The following is a 17,263-nucleotide window of genomic DNA, read 5'->3' as shown; positions in this document are numbered from 1 at the left end:
TTTGTTTAATCAGACAATGTGGTTAATCACAAAGGTGAAATTGAAAGTTAGCACTGTTGAATGCTAGCGTAAAAGTTAATAAATTCAGCTCATAATCATTATGCACATGCTAGTTATAATAATTTACTGTCCATATCAAATCTTTATAAGCATTGTAATTAAATATAAAAATGCACATTAGAATTATAATGAGTAATTAGGGCAACATAACTAATATGCATAAAAGTCCCAAAGCTCATTAAAATGTTAAAAGATGAAACCTGGTGCAGATAGAAGAAGGATTTTTTGCATATTTTTTGCATCCATCTGAATGCCAATATACCTCCTGCACAGCTTTATCTACACTTTCATTACCTGCATATTTAAAACAGAACAGAACTCAAACATTTGGGATGTGAACAAAATTTAGCACTACTCTATCTAATATACAGTTGGAATGAGAGAGACAGTTTCACTTCTAGTGAGGCTCTTTAGCCCTTTAACATAGCTGTGAGTTGTGAAGAATGGAAGTGGAGGCCATGCAAAGTAGATGCCAAAAGAGATTCCTGGACAAAGAAATTATACATATTTGCTGAAAGAAATGCTCTCATTTGTTGTGCTAATGTGCCACTAAATAAACCCTCAAAAGCATGAACATGAAAAGGTTTCAAAGCTCATTAAAATGATAAAAGATTAAACTTGCTATAGAATAGAAAGAAGTTACTGTTTTTTTGGATCTTCACATTTCTTTGTGAAGTTTTCTGAGTTGGTCCTCTTTATGCTATTGATGTTCTTATAGACTGCTCATTAAGCAACAAGACTTCCGTGTGCCTCATTGGCTACAGGCCCGGATGCAAAGATCCACAAGTGCTCCAGTGTATGCCTGGAGTTCTCAGCAAGCATAATGGAGCTGTGCATATAGACATTTTGCCAGGTATAAGGCTATCGAAACATAGCGACGGGAACTCGGACTGGATAGAAGAAGAGAAGAGTTTGGATTTGATATCCCACTTTATCACTACCCTATGGAGTCTCAAAGCGGCCAACATTCTCCTTTCCCTTCCTCCCCCACAACAAACAGTGAGGTGAGTGGGGCTGAGAGACTTCAGAGAAGTGTAACTAGCCCAAGGTCACCCAGCAGCCTGCTTGTGGAGGAGCGGAGATGCAAACCCAGTTCACCAGATTACGAGTCTACCGCTCTTAACCACTACACCAACACTTGCTATCCGCTATTAATCTCTCATGGACAACTCACTGCTTCTCAGCTTAACATACATAAGAGGGCAATTGGGAAGATACAATGGGATCAGTCTGGGTGTGTGCCCTGAGCTGTTTGGAGAAAGGATGAAATATAAACAAGGTCTCCTGAGCACTTGGATCCTGAGATCCATGGAGCATATGTGTAGAGGAGCCTTGATGATGTTGTTATTTAGTAATTTAGTTGTGTCCGACTCTTCGTGACCTCATGGACCAGAGCACGCCTGTCTTCCACTGCCTCCCGCAGTTTGGTCAAACTCATGTTCGTAGCTTCGAGAACACTGTCCAACCATCTCATCTTCTGTCGTCCCCTTCTCCTTGTGCCCTCCATCTTTCCCAACATCAGGGTCTTTTCCAGGGAGTCTTCTCTTCTCATCAGGTAGCCAAAGTACTGGAGCCTCAGCTTCACGATCTGTCCTTCCAGTGAGCACTCAGGGCTTATTTCCTTCAGAATGGATAGTTTTGATCTTCTTGCAGTCCCTGGGACTCTCAAGAGTCTCCTCCAGCACCATAATTCAAAAGCATCAATTCTTCGGCGATCAGCCTTCTTTATGGTCCAGCTCTCACTTCCATACATCACTACTGGGAAAACCATAGCTTTAACTATACGGACCTTTGTCAACAAGGTGGTGTGTCTGCTTTTTAAGATGCTGTATAGGAGCCTTAGAAGAAGGCTAAACTCTGAAATTTAGATCAGACCCTAAGGCATAATAAATACTTAAACTATGGCATTCACCACCTTAGGATGAAGTGGTTGCCACCAATTTGAGTGTTATTAAAAGGGAGTTGGACAAATTCATGGAAGATGAATCAGAAAATGGCCATCAGTGGCCACTAGTTATAATGACTACATAATGCCTCTTGTGTCCTACACAATATGCACATGGGGCGAGTGTTCTTGTACTCACGTCCTGCTTGCCATCTTCATACAGGCATCTTATTGGCAAGTGGAGAGCAAGGTGCTGCTGGATTAGATGGGTATTTGGTCTGATCCAGCAGGGCTCTTTTCCTGTTCTTAAATGTGATGAATTCAGAATGCCATTGTATACATGCATGATGTGGTCATGTAAGCAATACTTTATGTACCCCATTTTGCAAAACAGTTTGTGGCTCCAAAGAATGTATGGAAAAGAGCAACTAAAACGCTTATTAACGCTTATTTATCCCTTCCAGTGTGGGAGCCATTAGCACCCACACTGGGAGGGATGCTATCTTGTCCTTTGCCTGTGGCAGCATAATGTCCTAGGCTGACCCAGTTAGGGGGAACAATTAGCTGCTGAGATAAGGATATGTAAAACTAGGAACAAAAGAAAGTGTCCAGCAGTTCTGCGCATGATTTGTTGTATGTCTCTTGGAACTTCAAGAATAATCACAGCCTGCGTTACACATGGCTAATTTCCCCACAATAAATGTAAAGTATAACTAGAAGCTGCCAACACTCCCAGTAACTTTCATTGTATCTCACTATCAGGAACTGATGGAAGAGGACCACAATGAAGTATGAAGAAGCTCCTTAGCATTTGCTCAGCACCTAACCTCTTTAGTGCCACCCCTGGGAACCCCTCAGTCCCTTCCTACACTTAAAAGTAGGCTTCAGGCCAACCTGCAACAGGCTTTGAAGCAAAAATGGAAGGGAAGGGAATATGTGTGTCCGTTTTGGATATTCATGTGCATCCCATTGTATAAAAGGCATGGCAGGCTGATTGCTACTAAGGGTGCTGCTAGAAATGATATTGAGGATTGATTATTGAATCCCTGTAGCTATGGAAAGGGAGTGGCGAATTGGGGAAAGACCACAGCACTTCAAGTTACAAGAATGGGAATTCCGACTAAAGATACGGAAAAACTTTCTGACAGTAAGAGCTGTTCGACAGTGGAACAGTCTCCCTTGGGAGGTGATGGACTCTCCTTCCTTGGAGGTTTTTAAGCAGAGGTTGGATGGCCAACTGTAATGGATGTTTTAGATTAGTGGTTCCAAATTAGCTAATTACTGAGGACCCCCTGTTTTTCAAAAGCTGAGTGATGGACCCCCTACTTTTGAACATAACTCTATTATAGTTACCTCTGCAAAGCAATTTTTTAAACAAAACCTGTGGTAGCCCCTAATAAGCAAAAGATTTTAGGTATGCTGAAAAACAGACTAGGGCTGGCTTTCAACATTGTGATAAATCAGCAGCTAAACATCATGATATTCTGATATATCACAATGTCTGAAATTGGAGATCAGGCATGCGGATGAGCTAAGGAGCATCTGCGGAGTTCAGATGGGTGGGGGGAGGAGAGGAAGCGGAGTCACCTCCACTGCATGTTTTAAGTGGGAGGGGATAAAGATGGGGTGCACATCAAGCCCCCATCAGTGGGGCAGCCAGTGAAGATGCATGTCCACTGTGGCTGCTGCTGCTTTTACTGCTGACTGAGAAAAGTTGCTCTGCCTCAGTGCCAGGGGAGGGTAGTGCCACGGTGCCTTGAAGTGAGGGTGATCATCTGCCCTGGTCTCCCTTAGTGTGAGGGAAGGCAGCTCAGATCAGGAGTGATATATTGATGCATATTGCTGGGTCAAAATTGTTATTGCAGGGTGATTTCAAATCCAATTTTGGCCAATATATTGAAAAATTGCACAGTGCTAAAACAGACCATAAAATTTGTGATACTACCATGCAAAAATGGGGGAAAAAATAGTTGAGGGGGGAGACAAGGGACCCCCCTGGGTTCATTCTGCAGACTCCCAGGGGTCCCCAGACCACTAATTTGCAACCACTGCTTTAGATCCTTTAGCTGAGATTCCTGCATTGCAGGGGGTTGGACTAGATGACCCTTGGGTCCCTTCCAACTTCTATGATTCTATGACTAGGGAAGGCTGTTTTAAAGTTGTTCCTCCTGCACAATTTGCTCAACTAAAATGTAATCCAAAGCTGCAAACATGCAGGTACCATATGGGCATGTTACCCTACACTGGGCAAACAGCTGCTTTGATAGATGGGCTGGTTTCAACCTGAAAAACTGTGAAGGTAAACTAGTTGATCCCTCTCCCAAGCCCTGCCCTGATCATATTTTCATGCCCCGTACCAGACAGTTTAGAAAGAGCAGGGAGTGGGGTGGAATCCTGCTAGTATCTTGTTCAAGCATCTCCTGTCACATTCGGTCCAGGTACAATACCTGTGTATTTCTACACTGCATATGACTAGGAAGGGTAACAGAATCATAAAGGAAAACTCTAGTGCTCTGTATATATTTTGGTTTACTACATTTTCTTTCTCCTTGCCTATTGTATAGAACAAACTTTTAAAGCCATCTATTTAAAAAAAATATTCCTGACTCCGTGGTTTTCTTGATCTCTTTGTAGTCATTGTTTTCTGCACTGCCAAGACATCAAATTTTAAAATGTATATTTGATTAATGACTGATTTCATCATGATTTGTTTATCTTCAAAAAGAAAATTATGACAGTGCAATATAGCTTTCTTGTGGAGCTGAAGCTATATTAATAATATCCAAATAAAAACATCTTATTTGACATAAAACGTTATTGAGTGCTGCTACAGTTTCAATAATTAACAATAATAAATAGCTAGCTCTAACAAAGTCTGATTGGCTGGTAAAAAAATTGTTTGGAATGATGTAGTATTACTTACTGTGTTTGTTTCCAGAGAAGAATATTAATATCAATTAGAATATTTCTAATGGCCTCACAGGAAATTTGCCAAGAACATTAGAAGGATTATAATTGCTACTTGGATTTAGTAGAGTTTAAATCATTTTTTGCCAGCATATTTAAAGGTCTGGTTCCTCCTGGCTTAGTGCAGATATATTCTAACAATAATAATATAATGGCTTTGGTATAGGAGTGAATCCAAGCAGTTTTCACAGGTTTTCTAGGTGTGCTATCGGTGGCTCTGAAGTCTAAACTACACATCGCAAATAAATGTGTACAATTCAAAGTGCTGGCAAAGCCCTACACGACTTAGGTCCAAGCTATCAGAAAGACTTATTCCCTCATATGAACCTGCCTGGGTTTTGAGATCTTTGGGGGAGTCCTTTCTCACAGCCCTGCCACCCCCACATGCATGATGGGTAGGGAGACGGGAGAAGGACTTCTTGGTGGCTGCTCCCAGACTCTGGAACTCCCTCCCTAGAGAAGCTACACCAGCTTCCTCCTTGCTGCCCTTCTGCCAGCAAGTGAAAACTTTCTTTTTCCAACAGGCTTTTGGGAACTGACTGCTTTTAATGAAAGGGCTGGTGCCATGCTGTATTTATTGTGATTAGTTATACGTTTTAAACAGATTTTATATACATATGTAGTTTAAAGTCTGTCAGTGTTTAATTGTATTTTAATGACTGGTTTTTCTATGTTTTTAGCGGTTCTGGTTTTTATCCGTAACCTGCATTGAGTCAAGCCAAGTTAAAAGGGTGGGGCATAAAAAGGTGAGGTAACACAGTGGCCCATTTAAATGAGGAAAAGCCACTTCTTGTGGAGCAATTGGGAGTAGAGAGGTGAGGATCTCTTTGCCTGCTTGAGCCTTGCACATCCTGGCTTGTTTGTGCAAGTTGGGTGGGCAGCTCACTAGGTGGGTTCAGAGGGTAGTTAATGCATATTTGTGTGAGTGGGTTGGCCCCACCACCTTGAAGGAGGTGGTGGAAAGCCCATTCCCATTTTAAAAAGCCCTCCCTAGACCCTAAGGTACTTGGCAACTGCTGTCGTACCTCAGCTCCCGAACGCCTTGGGAGTTGAATGTTCCGGCTCCCAAATGATCGAAAACTGGAAGTGAGTGTTCCAGTTTTCAAACTTTTTTGGAAGCTGAACATGCAGTGCGGCTTCCGCTATTGTTGTCTGTGCAATCGGGAACCAATCGGAAGCCACGCCTTGGTTTCCGAACTTTTCAGAAGGTGAACAGACTTCTGGAACGGATTCCGTTCAACTTCCAAGGTATGTCTGTACTGCCCTGCCACTAATACCCACTTTTGGTGCAAGGTGCTTGAGAGGGTTGTGGCAATTTATCCACAAGAGGAATCAAGAGGAAATGGATTGCTCGGAACTATTCCAGTCTGGTTCAGACTTGCTTTAGGCACAGAATAGCCCTTGGTTGCCCTCCTTCATGTGAGAGACAAGGGGAGTGTGACCCTGTTGCTGCTATTGGATCTCCCAGCAGCTTTTGATACCATTGACCATGTTATCCTCCTTTCTTTGTGGGTTGGGAGTTGGAGGCAATGTTTTATGGTGGTTCTGCTCGTACTTGCATGGTCGGTCTAAGAAAACAGCACTGTGGAATTATGTGCCTACATCCTGGCAAGTTAGCTGCTGGATCAGATGCAGATTTAGAAGAGCACAACCAGTTTGGTCATGTTGGGTGCAGAGCCTTGGGCACGCCACACCTATTATTTAGACTAGAACATGAGAGGCAGGGGGTGTCAAATTTTGCCATTACACTTGACACTGCTGAAATTGTTGACCCAAAGGACCACCCATTGCAAGGAGCCACAAGGCACTATTTCTTCCACAATGCTAGTTAACAGTCACCAGAAGGTCTTGGGCACAGTGCACCCAACTTCATTTTTCTATTCTTCTGATTTACAGAGAACAACTGGAAGTGGTCTAACCACTACCTAGTCAATCTACATCATTTGTATGTTCTTGTTCCCCACCCCCCTCTCAGAATGACTCATTGCTTCAGCGTGGATTGTCCAGTTTTCCAGCAAGTCCACTCACCACTTTTGGTGTGCCAGCGTTGCAGGGTGGCAGAGGCTCCACTGGGGCCTTGACAAGGGAACCAGGGTGCATAAGCCCCCGCCATCTATCAGGAGCCGGATTCTGGCCTGCATCCTGTTTTGGCTAATGGGATGTGGGCTGGGACTTGGCCTGTGCTGGGGGATGGAACCAATGGAGTGGGGAGGCTTCCCTCGCATCCGCCCTCTGGCCATTTAAGCAGCCTGCACCTGGGGCACTACCTGTTTGGTCTTTGGCAGCTGCCTCAGAAGTGATGCTTTTTCCAGCATACAAAAGCAGTGGTGGGAGATCCATGATATTTTTGCTTCTCTTGTACTTTTTTTCAGAGAAACAGGAGCTCTGTTTCATGGAGGGGGGCTCAGCAATACAAATTTCAGCAAAAGAAGGGAAGTAGCGTATATCTGTGGTTCATACAAGACACACAAAATAACTATTTCTTAAAGTAAGGAGAGAGTTGTGTTGTAACTGGAACTTTTCTAGCACTATTTTTTAAGGGTCTTAATGAAACCAACAAACAAAAAATAACCACAAAGCAGCAGATATTCTCAGGTGTAATTTCCTCCAGAATTATTCTAAGTCTTACACATCAGTGGAAGCAACAGGGGTTTCAGATTGCTAGCCTAGTAACATTACCAATAATCTAGCCAGGAATTTAGCTACACTCCTAAAGTCATTTATACACTGGTATGCGAGTCTTTGATGACTCTCCATTAAAGTAAATAGTCAATATTAGCTCTTGCAAGCCTGCAAACAGTTCTGCATCATAAAATTCTAGTCATTTCAACCACATTTTGAAAATAGATCTATTTATGAACCACATGAACTTTTCTCTTCAAAATGCTACAGGAAGCCTGAAAACATTTTTCTCCTTCCAAAAGTGGGCTTCACATGTTTTTTTTTGGGGGGGGGGAGATCTACAAAAAGCTAGAAAATACTGGCCTATGAAGTAGCGCCACTAAAAACTCCCAGTGAAAATGTCTGGTCCGAAATTGATGCCCCAGCCCTTCACCATTCCCCAAAACCTTCCCCCAAAATAATCTGATTATGGTAAGGACATTTATACACCAGGTGATTCTTAAGAACTTAACCATGGTCCACTGGTCCAGCATCATTTCTCCAGCACTGCTCTACATGCTTTACTGGAAGTGCATTCTACTATTTTGCAAGATAATGTTGGATATTTTAGGATGGTGAGGTGAAAAGGAGTGCCTGTACTTTCAGAAGTTATGTTAAACAGGAAAGTGCAGTGAGTTGCAGCACATCTTTTGAACCTGCCTGCCCAGTTACGTCTGCAAATAAATAAGTATATACCCTCCAATTATTAGAAAAAATAAGAGCCCTTGTGTGCTCTTTTGCACCATCATCGCCATAGTCTTAATTATTGCTCACTTTTGTAAGAATGGCAAACACATATCCTTGGATTTAAGGTGCTGTGAATGGGGAGTAGGCGTGCTATAAATGCTATATATTTATTCAAATGAGAAAAATGTTTTATTGAATTTATATTAAAATAAATGCACTGATCAACATCATTCCTATTCTGTGGGCTGAGAAATGAAAAGGCGTTGTTTTCTTTATTAAATAATTTCAAGGGGACATGGAGATGTGTGGCTGGATAATGGAGGAAAATAGGCTTTGAATTGTCTGCAGCAGCTTATTGATTCTTGAATGATTTCAGGACAAGCATATTCCTTTTTGGAGAGAACTGTTTTAGGGCCTAAAACTTTGAAAGCAAACAGAAAATGGTAGTTATATGAAGATGTATCCTGCAGTTAGTTTTCATATGTGAGCTGCTGTTGTTTTTAATAGAAATGTCAGCTATGGTAAAATGGTAGGTGGGGGAGAAAGTTATCCTTTACTACCTCAAAAATAAACATATGAATCAGTCATTATATGAAATTTGTCAATATCTTTCTATTTAAAATTCTTTTGTTAGGGTGTATGGTTTGTCCATATTGTGTCATCAGTGCGTCTTGGAAACCTTTTTCTTTATCTAGTTATTACACTGATATCCTCCTACCTTTCCTCTAAGAAGCTGGGCTTACATAGGTGCCTTCTTTTCCATTTTATCCTCACAGCAACCCTATAAAGTAGGTTTGGTTGAGGGATGATGAGTGGCACAAGGTCAGCCAATGAACTTTATGGCTGAGCAGGGATTGGAACTTGGGTCTCCCTCGTCCTAATCCAGCACTCTAACCACTACACCCCACTGTCTGTGCTGTTCAAACTCACTAGCATAGGAGCCAACTTCTAGGGGCCAATGTCCCTTCACCCCCCATAAAATATTTGAGGGGGTTGCTCCCCCCCAAGTTGATGGGTGTTGCCATTCAAATGGTGTGTGTGTGTGTGTGCGCGCGCGCACGCGCCGTGTCATGTGATCAATTGTGTGGGGCGGGGCTTACCTGCCCCCCCCAATATTTTATTCAAGTTGGCACCCCTGCTCACTAGATACTTTGGAAAAGAGAAGTAGTTAGATCCTGCAGTCTTGAATTGTGCACATGGCACTTGGGTTATCAAAGTGTATTTTGGGTTGTCTTCAATAAACAAAGTTGCTCTACATGTCTCCATGAAAGGGAAATATCTCTTATCGGCATATCAATTGGTTACATGCGCACTGCAATACTTGGTCATGTTCAGCAGTTTGTTTGTTTTTTAATATTCCATTTATATCTTGCCTTTCTTCCACCATGGAACCCAAGATGGTGTACGTGTATTTTCCAGGCAGTCACCCATCCAAGCCCTGGCCAGACACAGACCTGCTTAGCTTCAGTAAGGCGGAGCTCTCATGTGCCTTCAAACTACAGTATATCATGGGGCACAGTAGCTTGTATCTTTCCATTGATAATCAGTAGTAACATTGGACTATTGCGGAAAGCGCTTAATGCCAGCTTCCAATGTTTCTAAGAATTATTTGGGCACATTAAAAATCCTCCTACTTTTATACTTTAAAGAATCTGAACATGATTTACTTGCTGTTGTTCCACTAGACATATAAAAAACATAGGGACACTGACCAGGCTTCTTGACGATTCCCCTCTTTAATACAGCTCTTCTTCTTTGGGAATAGTTGGTATCATAAAAGATTATAGCCTCTTTACATGATAAGCAGAAGGATGGGTGTGATTATGGAAGAAAGAGAATGATGAGGAGTCATAAGTTCACACATCTACAATAACATTATATCAATGGGAATGTAGCCTGGAAAAATGAATTTGTATTTATAAGCTGAGTCCTGCTTAGATAGTATTTTGCAGAACACATACATTATATTTTAAACAGAAATTATAAAATAAATTATGGGATAGAGAATGGTCATTGCTTATGCTTCCTGGTATTCATTGTGAAATGTACTTCCCTAAACATGGATTTTAAAAATCTTAGAGCATTTTTTCTAACTGTTGCAAGTAAATGAACATAGTGAATTGTGGCGCTTACTGTATTCCAGTGGTGGCCAAACTTGGCCCCCCAGCTGTTTTGGGACTACAGTTACCATCATCCCTGACCACTGGTCCTGTTAGCTAGGGACCAACTAGGGATGATGGGAATTGTAGTCCCAAAACAGCTGGAGGGCCAAATTTGGCCATAACTGCTGTATTCACTCGACTGCACCTTTTGGGGGCAAATTACGTCATTAGATTTGATGGTGCCAGCAAATACTTTTTTGGTTTCAAGGTTTTGAAAGTTGAGGAGTGCATCAGATTTGATGGCGCATTAGATTCACATAAATATGGAAATTTGTTTAAGTCACTTATGTGGAAGGACCGTAGCTTAGTGGTAGAATAGACAGTGATGAGCTGGATTGACCAATGCTATGGCTTTATCTAAGCAGCGTTTTGACAGCAGGGTGGGCTTGCGCTGTTCACCTGACATCATTCTGGGATGGTGAGGTGGAAGGGTGAAGTGGCAGTGAATAGAACATGACTATGTGAAGTGTTTTAGATTATTAGTACTATTTCAATTTAAATTATTTTGGGATGATACTGCCCGCTTGAGCAATAAGGAAATGAAATGTAACATGGATCAACATGTTTTACATGGCTTTGTGACGAGTGCAACTTTCAATAACAAATATTTATGTTTCCTTGTAGTTGCCCCAACAATTCAGGAAATAAAATCGAGTGGAGTGACGCTTGGAGGGAGTGGATTCATAAGATGTGAAAGTGCGGGTGTTCCTTCCCCAGCTTTTGAATGGTTCAGAGGTGAAAGGAAGTAAGTTTGACTGTCAAACCTGCTTTCATTCTTACATGTGCTCTGGGATCTGTATATTACGTGGGCAATGAATCTGAATTTGGCTCCTCACAGGAAGCAGTCAGTCACTTGCCTGCATTGCTGATATCATCCAATTATGCCACCACAAATATCATAAATATCTGGTATACAGTGGAGTGTTGCTGTAATGCAGGTAAAGGAACCCACAGAGGTTGGTGATCTTAGACTCTGTTAGGATTACCAAGAGAAAGATTGTAAAGCAACTTGCATACTTGGACATTCTACATAAATAGAATATTTATGATCAGCACAGCATCTGGTTAAGCACAACTATATTCTTCTTGCAAATTAGGCATCATGAACGAGACAACACAAAAGCTTGAGTCTAAAATATTATTTCCATTAAAACCCATGAAACAAGCAAAATGTACATTTCAAATAGCCTAATAAAGACCACAACTGTTATAATGGTCTAATATATTATAATATCATTAATGTATTCAAATATGAACCTAAATATAGATATTTTTCAGGGCTGAAGCTGATTCGTGCTGTTCTCCAGCTTGGTCTTTCCCACTGTCTCTGAAGGACAAGTTAAATCTTGTAGTGCCGTAATTCCTCTGTGTAAATAACACACACACATGCTGCCTGCTTATGTTTTTCCTCTCTGCAAAGTGGCTGGTGTTTGTGTGTGTGCTGGGGGCGGGGAGGAGATAATCTGAAATTCCAAAAATAAAGGATGAAATTTTAGAAAGGGGAGTTTGACTTCCTATGCATTTTCTTCCTCATGTGTTCCATATAGAAAACACACACTTCTAAATTAGAGGTTGATCTGAATTTAAAGCAAGTATAATTAGGTAATTTTATATTGGGATATGTTCGTCTGGGTACAGTGAGGATGCAGGAGAAGGCAGGTTTCAAAATTACCTGTGAGTACATTGTGACCTTGAGGTGACCAAAAATGTATGCATTAAAACAGACTCGGCAAACTTAAATTTGGATTATACCACCAGACTGCAGCTGGCTGAAGAAGGTTCATATCTGAATTCCATGTCTTTAGCAAGCTCACTGAACATAAAAAAAGTAACATGTAAGGAAGAAAGCTTAAGTAAACCATAGTCTCAATACGGTGTAGATCAATTCTATGATATGGAGTAAATCAGCCTTAAATTCCCTGTGATAATTCCAATGATGTTGGATATTTCTAGTGCTTCTATGTTAGCCCTTAGAAGCAATTAGCCCTTAATCAGTAGCATTTTCAAACAAGGCAGCCTTGTATCGGGAAGCTTTTAATGTCTGATGTTTTATTATGTTTTTGTATTGCCACCCCCCCCCCCGAATGGCTAGAGAAGCCCAGCCAGATGGGCAGTGGTAATAAATTATTATTATTATTATTATTATTATTATTATTATTATTATTATTATTTCTGCTGTTTTAAAAGCTGTTTTTATTGCTATTTTAATGAATATTATACTATTTTATGTAAGCAGCTTAGAGATTTTTTGAATAAGCAGTATATAAAACTTTTGCGAAATAAAAGGTAATATAATGGATCCTAATCAAGTAGCATCAGTATTCAATATTCACAATTATGTTTGTCTCATCATTACTCATTGCTTGCTCTTAAGTACTTCTGTATGCTTGATTTACACTTCAGCATTCGTGAGTGAATCATCTTAATATGAATTGCTTTTAGACTTCAGTAAACTTGTTAATATATTTATTTTTTCTTGGTTTGCTGCTGTACCACAGTAGTGAAAAGAAACTGAGAGTTTCCATCCCTTTTGTCAAAATGAATTAAACAGCTTCAAACACTTGAAAATTACGCAAGTGAAGTTGAATTCTCAAAGTAAATCACTTAGAAAAAAGTAGATTAAACAAAGGTGAGGTTTCTAGAGATAATTATTCAAACCTATAATTCCTAAATGTTCATGTTTGCTCAATGCAGCAATAACTCATGCTTCAGGGTTTTGAAAAGGACTATTTGTTTCCTACTAGTGTGTTGTCTACTGCTTTGAGATGACTAAACCAAATGCTATTTTATATGCAGGGCTGTGTACTGATTAAATAAAAAATAGGAGCATTAATGTAATGTAAAATATAAAATCATCAATATGCAGCTATACTATTAATAATGATAGATATGCATTTTGAGGCTGAATGCTGGGGAGGGAATTGTACCTCTCTCCCAGATTTATGATGTGCTGCCTCAATATATCAAAATTAAATGGTAACTTGTTGATATAGGCAAGAGTTCTGCTTTCAGGATGAAATATAAGCAATTCCCCGAGTAATCAAGCATAGCTAAGTATTTTCACATTTAACTATGCCTATCCAACTTCTGAATGTGGTTACATATGTCCTGAAAATAAATGAGTCCAAGAGAAAAATATTTTTCAAATTATCCACAGTGTTTACCAATTGCTCCTTCATCTATTTCTGGAAATTCCTATGCCAAGAAGTCTCAACCTTTGGTCATATGAAGACTCTAAATGTCACTTTTCTGACTGATGGAGTCTTCCTAAATTTGGCTTTAAAAAGAGCTGAGTGAAATTGGGCACCCAAAATTCTTCACACTGCTCAACAAGTGGCAAAATTGACACAACAGCTTGTTGGGAGGAGGGCCCAAAAGACTCAGGTGTGGTTTCATTAGCTGTGGCATAGCGTCTTTCTTCCCCCACCCAAATATTTTGTGGCCACTGAAAGTAGCATGCCAGAACTTTTCTATTGACTATCTAACCACCATTTTGCATCTCCCACAATGCATTGGATATAGTGTAATTTCAGGGCATCGGGGAGGAATTGGTAGAGAATATTCAGACCTTTTTTTTGGTAAAATGGCAGACTCTTTCAAGTCTAAAAAACAAAATTTTCATTAAAAAAAAATCTCTTCAGATATTTTTTCTTTCTGAGAAATAGGGTTCACTGAGTTGATAGAGTTCACCCTTCTTCTAATAAGTCCAGGGTGGAACTAATAAAGGAGTAAAGGAAATCTTCTCGATCAATCCAAGATGGAGCAGCATGTCTGTTACATGAAGCTTTCTCCTTTGCTGGAAATCTCTTCCACCTCAGTATGCAGACCCAAACTTTGGACACTCGTGCTATGCAGTGATCTGTTGAGTGGAAGATTGGCCTCTCTGTTCCGGTCCACAGCTTTCTGTACACAAAATTTTCTGCAGCACTGGGGGCACCTTTCTAGAGAGCTACTTGCCTGCTAAACTTATTTGTATTTCCAGTCCGATATAAGCAATGTTCCACAAGGATAGGAAACGGGGGGAAGAGCGGAAATAAGCACAGTCACTAAAGCAGAAAGTTACATTAAAGAAAATACTGCTTCCCTTTTGCGTAGCAAGTGATAGGAAGGAGCAACTTTGATTCTTTATCGTTTTAAAGAAGTGAATCTGCAAAATTTCCTATAGTAAAACAGAAAGGGGCGAGTGAGCTTTCTATGGATAATATATGTGCTCTTGATTAAGAGAGAGAGTACAATTTCTTTAGAATGCAATACTACATTCACTTTACTTGAATGAAAAAAAACTCTGCTGTGAGACTTACCTTTAAATAAACACACATAAGGCTGAGGTATAGTCGCAGTACATACCATATACTGCTGTGCAGGGATTAATATACTTCTGCTGGGATTAAAATGTACCTGGCTGCTTCCTGACCTTCTTAAATGGGCTTTTGCTTTTCGTAAGCTGCTCATTTAGTGTGAAAAAGTGCACAATTCATAGAACTAAGGAAAAGCCAATATGAGGTGCAAAAATCCATTATGATGTGTAGTCGATGACAAGAAAAATGGTGGATCATTTGCATTTACCAGGTCTGTTTTTAAGAAGTAATGGTGTTATATTAGATGTGTATTTCAAGATCATTTGATGGGTGCACACCAATTGATTCAGATGGCTATCGGTAGGAGGAATAAAAAGAAATGGGAGGAAAGGAAAGGGCTTACAAGAGCAGTGGGGGAGAGAGAACTTAGCACCAATGCTGGCAATAGTGCTGGTGTAGGGGGTCAAGCCAAATGTCTGGAATCAGTGCAGTCTAAAATAATATGCAAACATATGCTGTTCTGTGGAGAGGAGAGCAACATTTTGCATATGCAGAAGTAGCATTTGGGCTCAGGCAAGTGCTATTGATGTTTGTAAAATGGAACAAAGTTTAACTAAACCAAGTAGGTAATAGGAGACTTTCCTGATGGTGCAGGGGTTTGTGTTGAGAGCATCATAAACGAATCAACAAATAAATGTTCAGTGGACATATGGGTTCAGTTCCCAAAGCTGCCATAGACTTGCATGGCTCTTATAATGGTTCTTAGGGTTACTGATCATATGTAAAGAGTCCTGTGCAGCAAAGTTGCACCCATGTAGGCTGTATGCAGGCATTTATGTGAATGCAGCTATACAATCCCAGTCTTCCTTTACAAACACATCCATTGCAACAAGGGCTTCTGAGAGTTCTTAATTTCCAAATCGTCATCTTGATGAACTGGAACAAATTTTTAGTCGTAAGACTATTGGTATCAGTCCTGCTTTGCTTTAGAATACAAGTTCACCTGAAGCCCTTTGACGTGTCCTGTCTCCTGTTGATGCCAATATTCCATACTCCCTTTGTAATGCCCAAGGAAAGCAAGAAGAGCCTTTCCTTACTCAGAGCTCTTGGGCCTAAGTCGTTTGCCAGCTTTTCTCTTGCTTGCCCACGAAATGCTCCCTGAACTGAGCATCTCTTTCCTGACTATTTACCTATGGCGTTTCCCCCATACCACCTTCACTACTCATAACTGGGCTTGCCCCCTGTCAATTGGTAGGGAAAGGAAAGGTACCTTTAAGCTATTTTCGAGCAAAAATGGAAAGCCCTTTGCTGTGGCAAACACCATCATATACCCAATATGGCATCACTGCCATTCCTTGTCCATGTTATCTCATTCACTCCTCCATCCCAATCAGGTAAAAACTATTGTTTTCCATCCACATGAGAGGAAAATGCAAAATATAATTGAATATTTCCCTTTTCCTCCCTTCTAGACTGATCAATGGACAACAAGGGATTACTATTAAAAGCTATAGCTCAAGATCATTTTTAAATTTCAACAATGTGACGGAGGATCATTTTGGAAACTACACATGTGTCGCTGCCAACAAACTAGGCACAACCAATGCCAGCCTGCTTCTTAACCGTAAGTCAAAAAAAGATGGTGGGAAGTATTCTTGCTTAGGCTTTTTCTTTTACCCTCTCCACCCTGAAGAGGTCCACCTGCTTCATGATCTCTTGAAAAGTAGTGTTGACTCCCACACATTTCTCTGAACAATTTCACATGCATTTCATTTGGCGGTAGGTCTGGGTTGAAGTGACCCAGGATACAACAAGTCTGTTTCGTGATTGTTTGGCTTCGTTTGGTTCAAGCAGAGTGCAAGAACATTGTACCTGGGCTGACCTGGGCAGGAGGAATCTCAGTCTTAGGGCTGGATCATACATGGCCTGGTAGGTGAGTTGTGCTTTTGCTGAGTATGGCTAAGACAAGTGCCACCCCATGTTTCATGGAAAAGTCTTACTCTGGAGTTCACCATACATGCCAACCAGTAGTGAATTTTGTAGGCAAAGGTCGGCCAGTTTCATGAAGTGCTTTGCAAAGCACAAGTTCAGGGCACATGAAAAAGCAAATGAAAGTTTTAATACTTTGAGTAGGCCTCAGTGTCTGCCATCAGTTCCTACTTAAAATTAATTCATTTCCTGAAAGACTGTTGTTTGATGTGTGTTACTTGCAGGTCCTAATGTTCTTTCATGTGTGTTCTGTTTCTGACACCTGTTGCATGTATGGGATATATCCCAAGGTATGAGAGGAAGTTTCTGGCTTGTACATCATTCTCTAATGTAGGACGTTGAATATGAACTTACTGGGGTTCCTATGCAAATAGGCTATGATAGTTTGCAGCCGTCTCATGAGCTCAGGTGAACAATTGTGACATATACAATTAAGAAGTAAGTCCAATATACTAATGAGATTGCCACAAGGTTTTGCCTACAGGAATGAACTATTTATTTGGGTATGTGTGTTCTGGGAGCTGTAGAAGTTTGCCATATCATACGCCATGCAT

The 17,263-nt window shown here is 40.7% G+C and overlaps 1 protein-coding gene across 2 annotated transcripts in view; it reads left to right on the top strand.

The window, feature by feature from the left end:
• The window catches only part of NEGR1 (neuronal growth regulator 1), a 442,886-nt gene that overhangs the window by 336,398 nt on the left and 89,225 nt on the right, over positions 1-17,263 (top strand). For both annotated transcript variants that reach the window (XM_081914675.1, XM_081914674.1), the window contains exons 5-6: positions 11,047-11,167; positions 16,193-16,344. In XM_081914675.1, the coding sequence (XP_081770801.1) occupies positions 11,047-11,167; positions 16,193-16,344 (273 nt within the window). The remainder of the gene's footprint in view (positions 1-11,046; positions 11,168-16,192; positions 16,345-17,263) is intronic.

Source organism: Podarcis melisellensis (genome assembly GCF_964234715.1).
Source record: "Podarcis melisellensis genome assembly, chromosome: 6".
NCBI classification, from domain to species: Eukaryota; Metazoa; Chordata; class Lepidosauria; order Squamata; family Lacertidae; genus Podarcis; species Podarcis melisellensis.
Note: the sequence above shows the minus strand (reverse complement) of the source record. Positions and strands in the feature narration are given on the sequence as shown.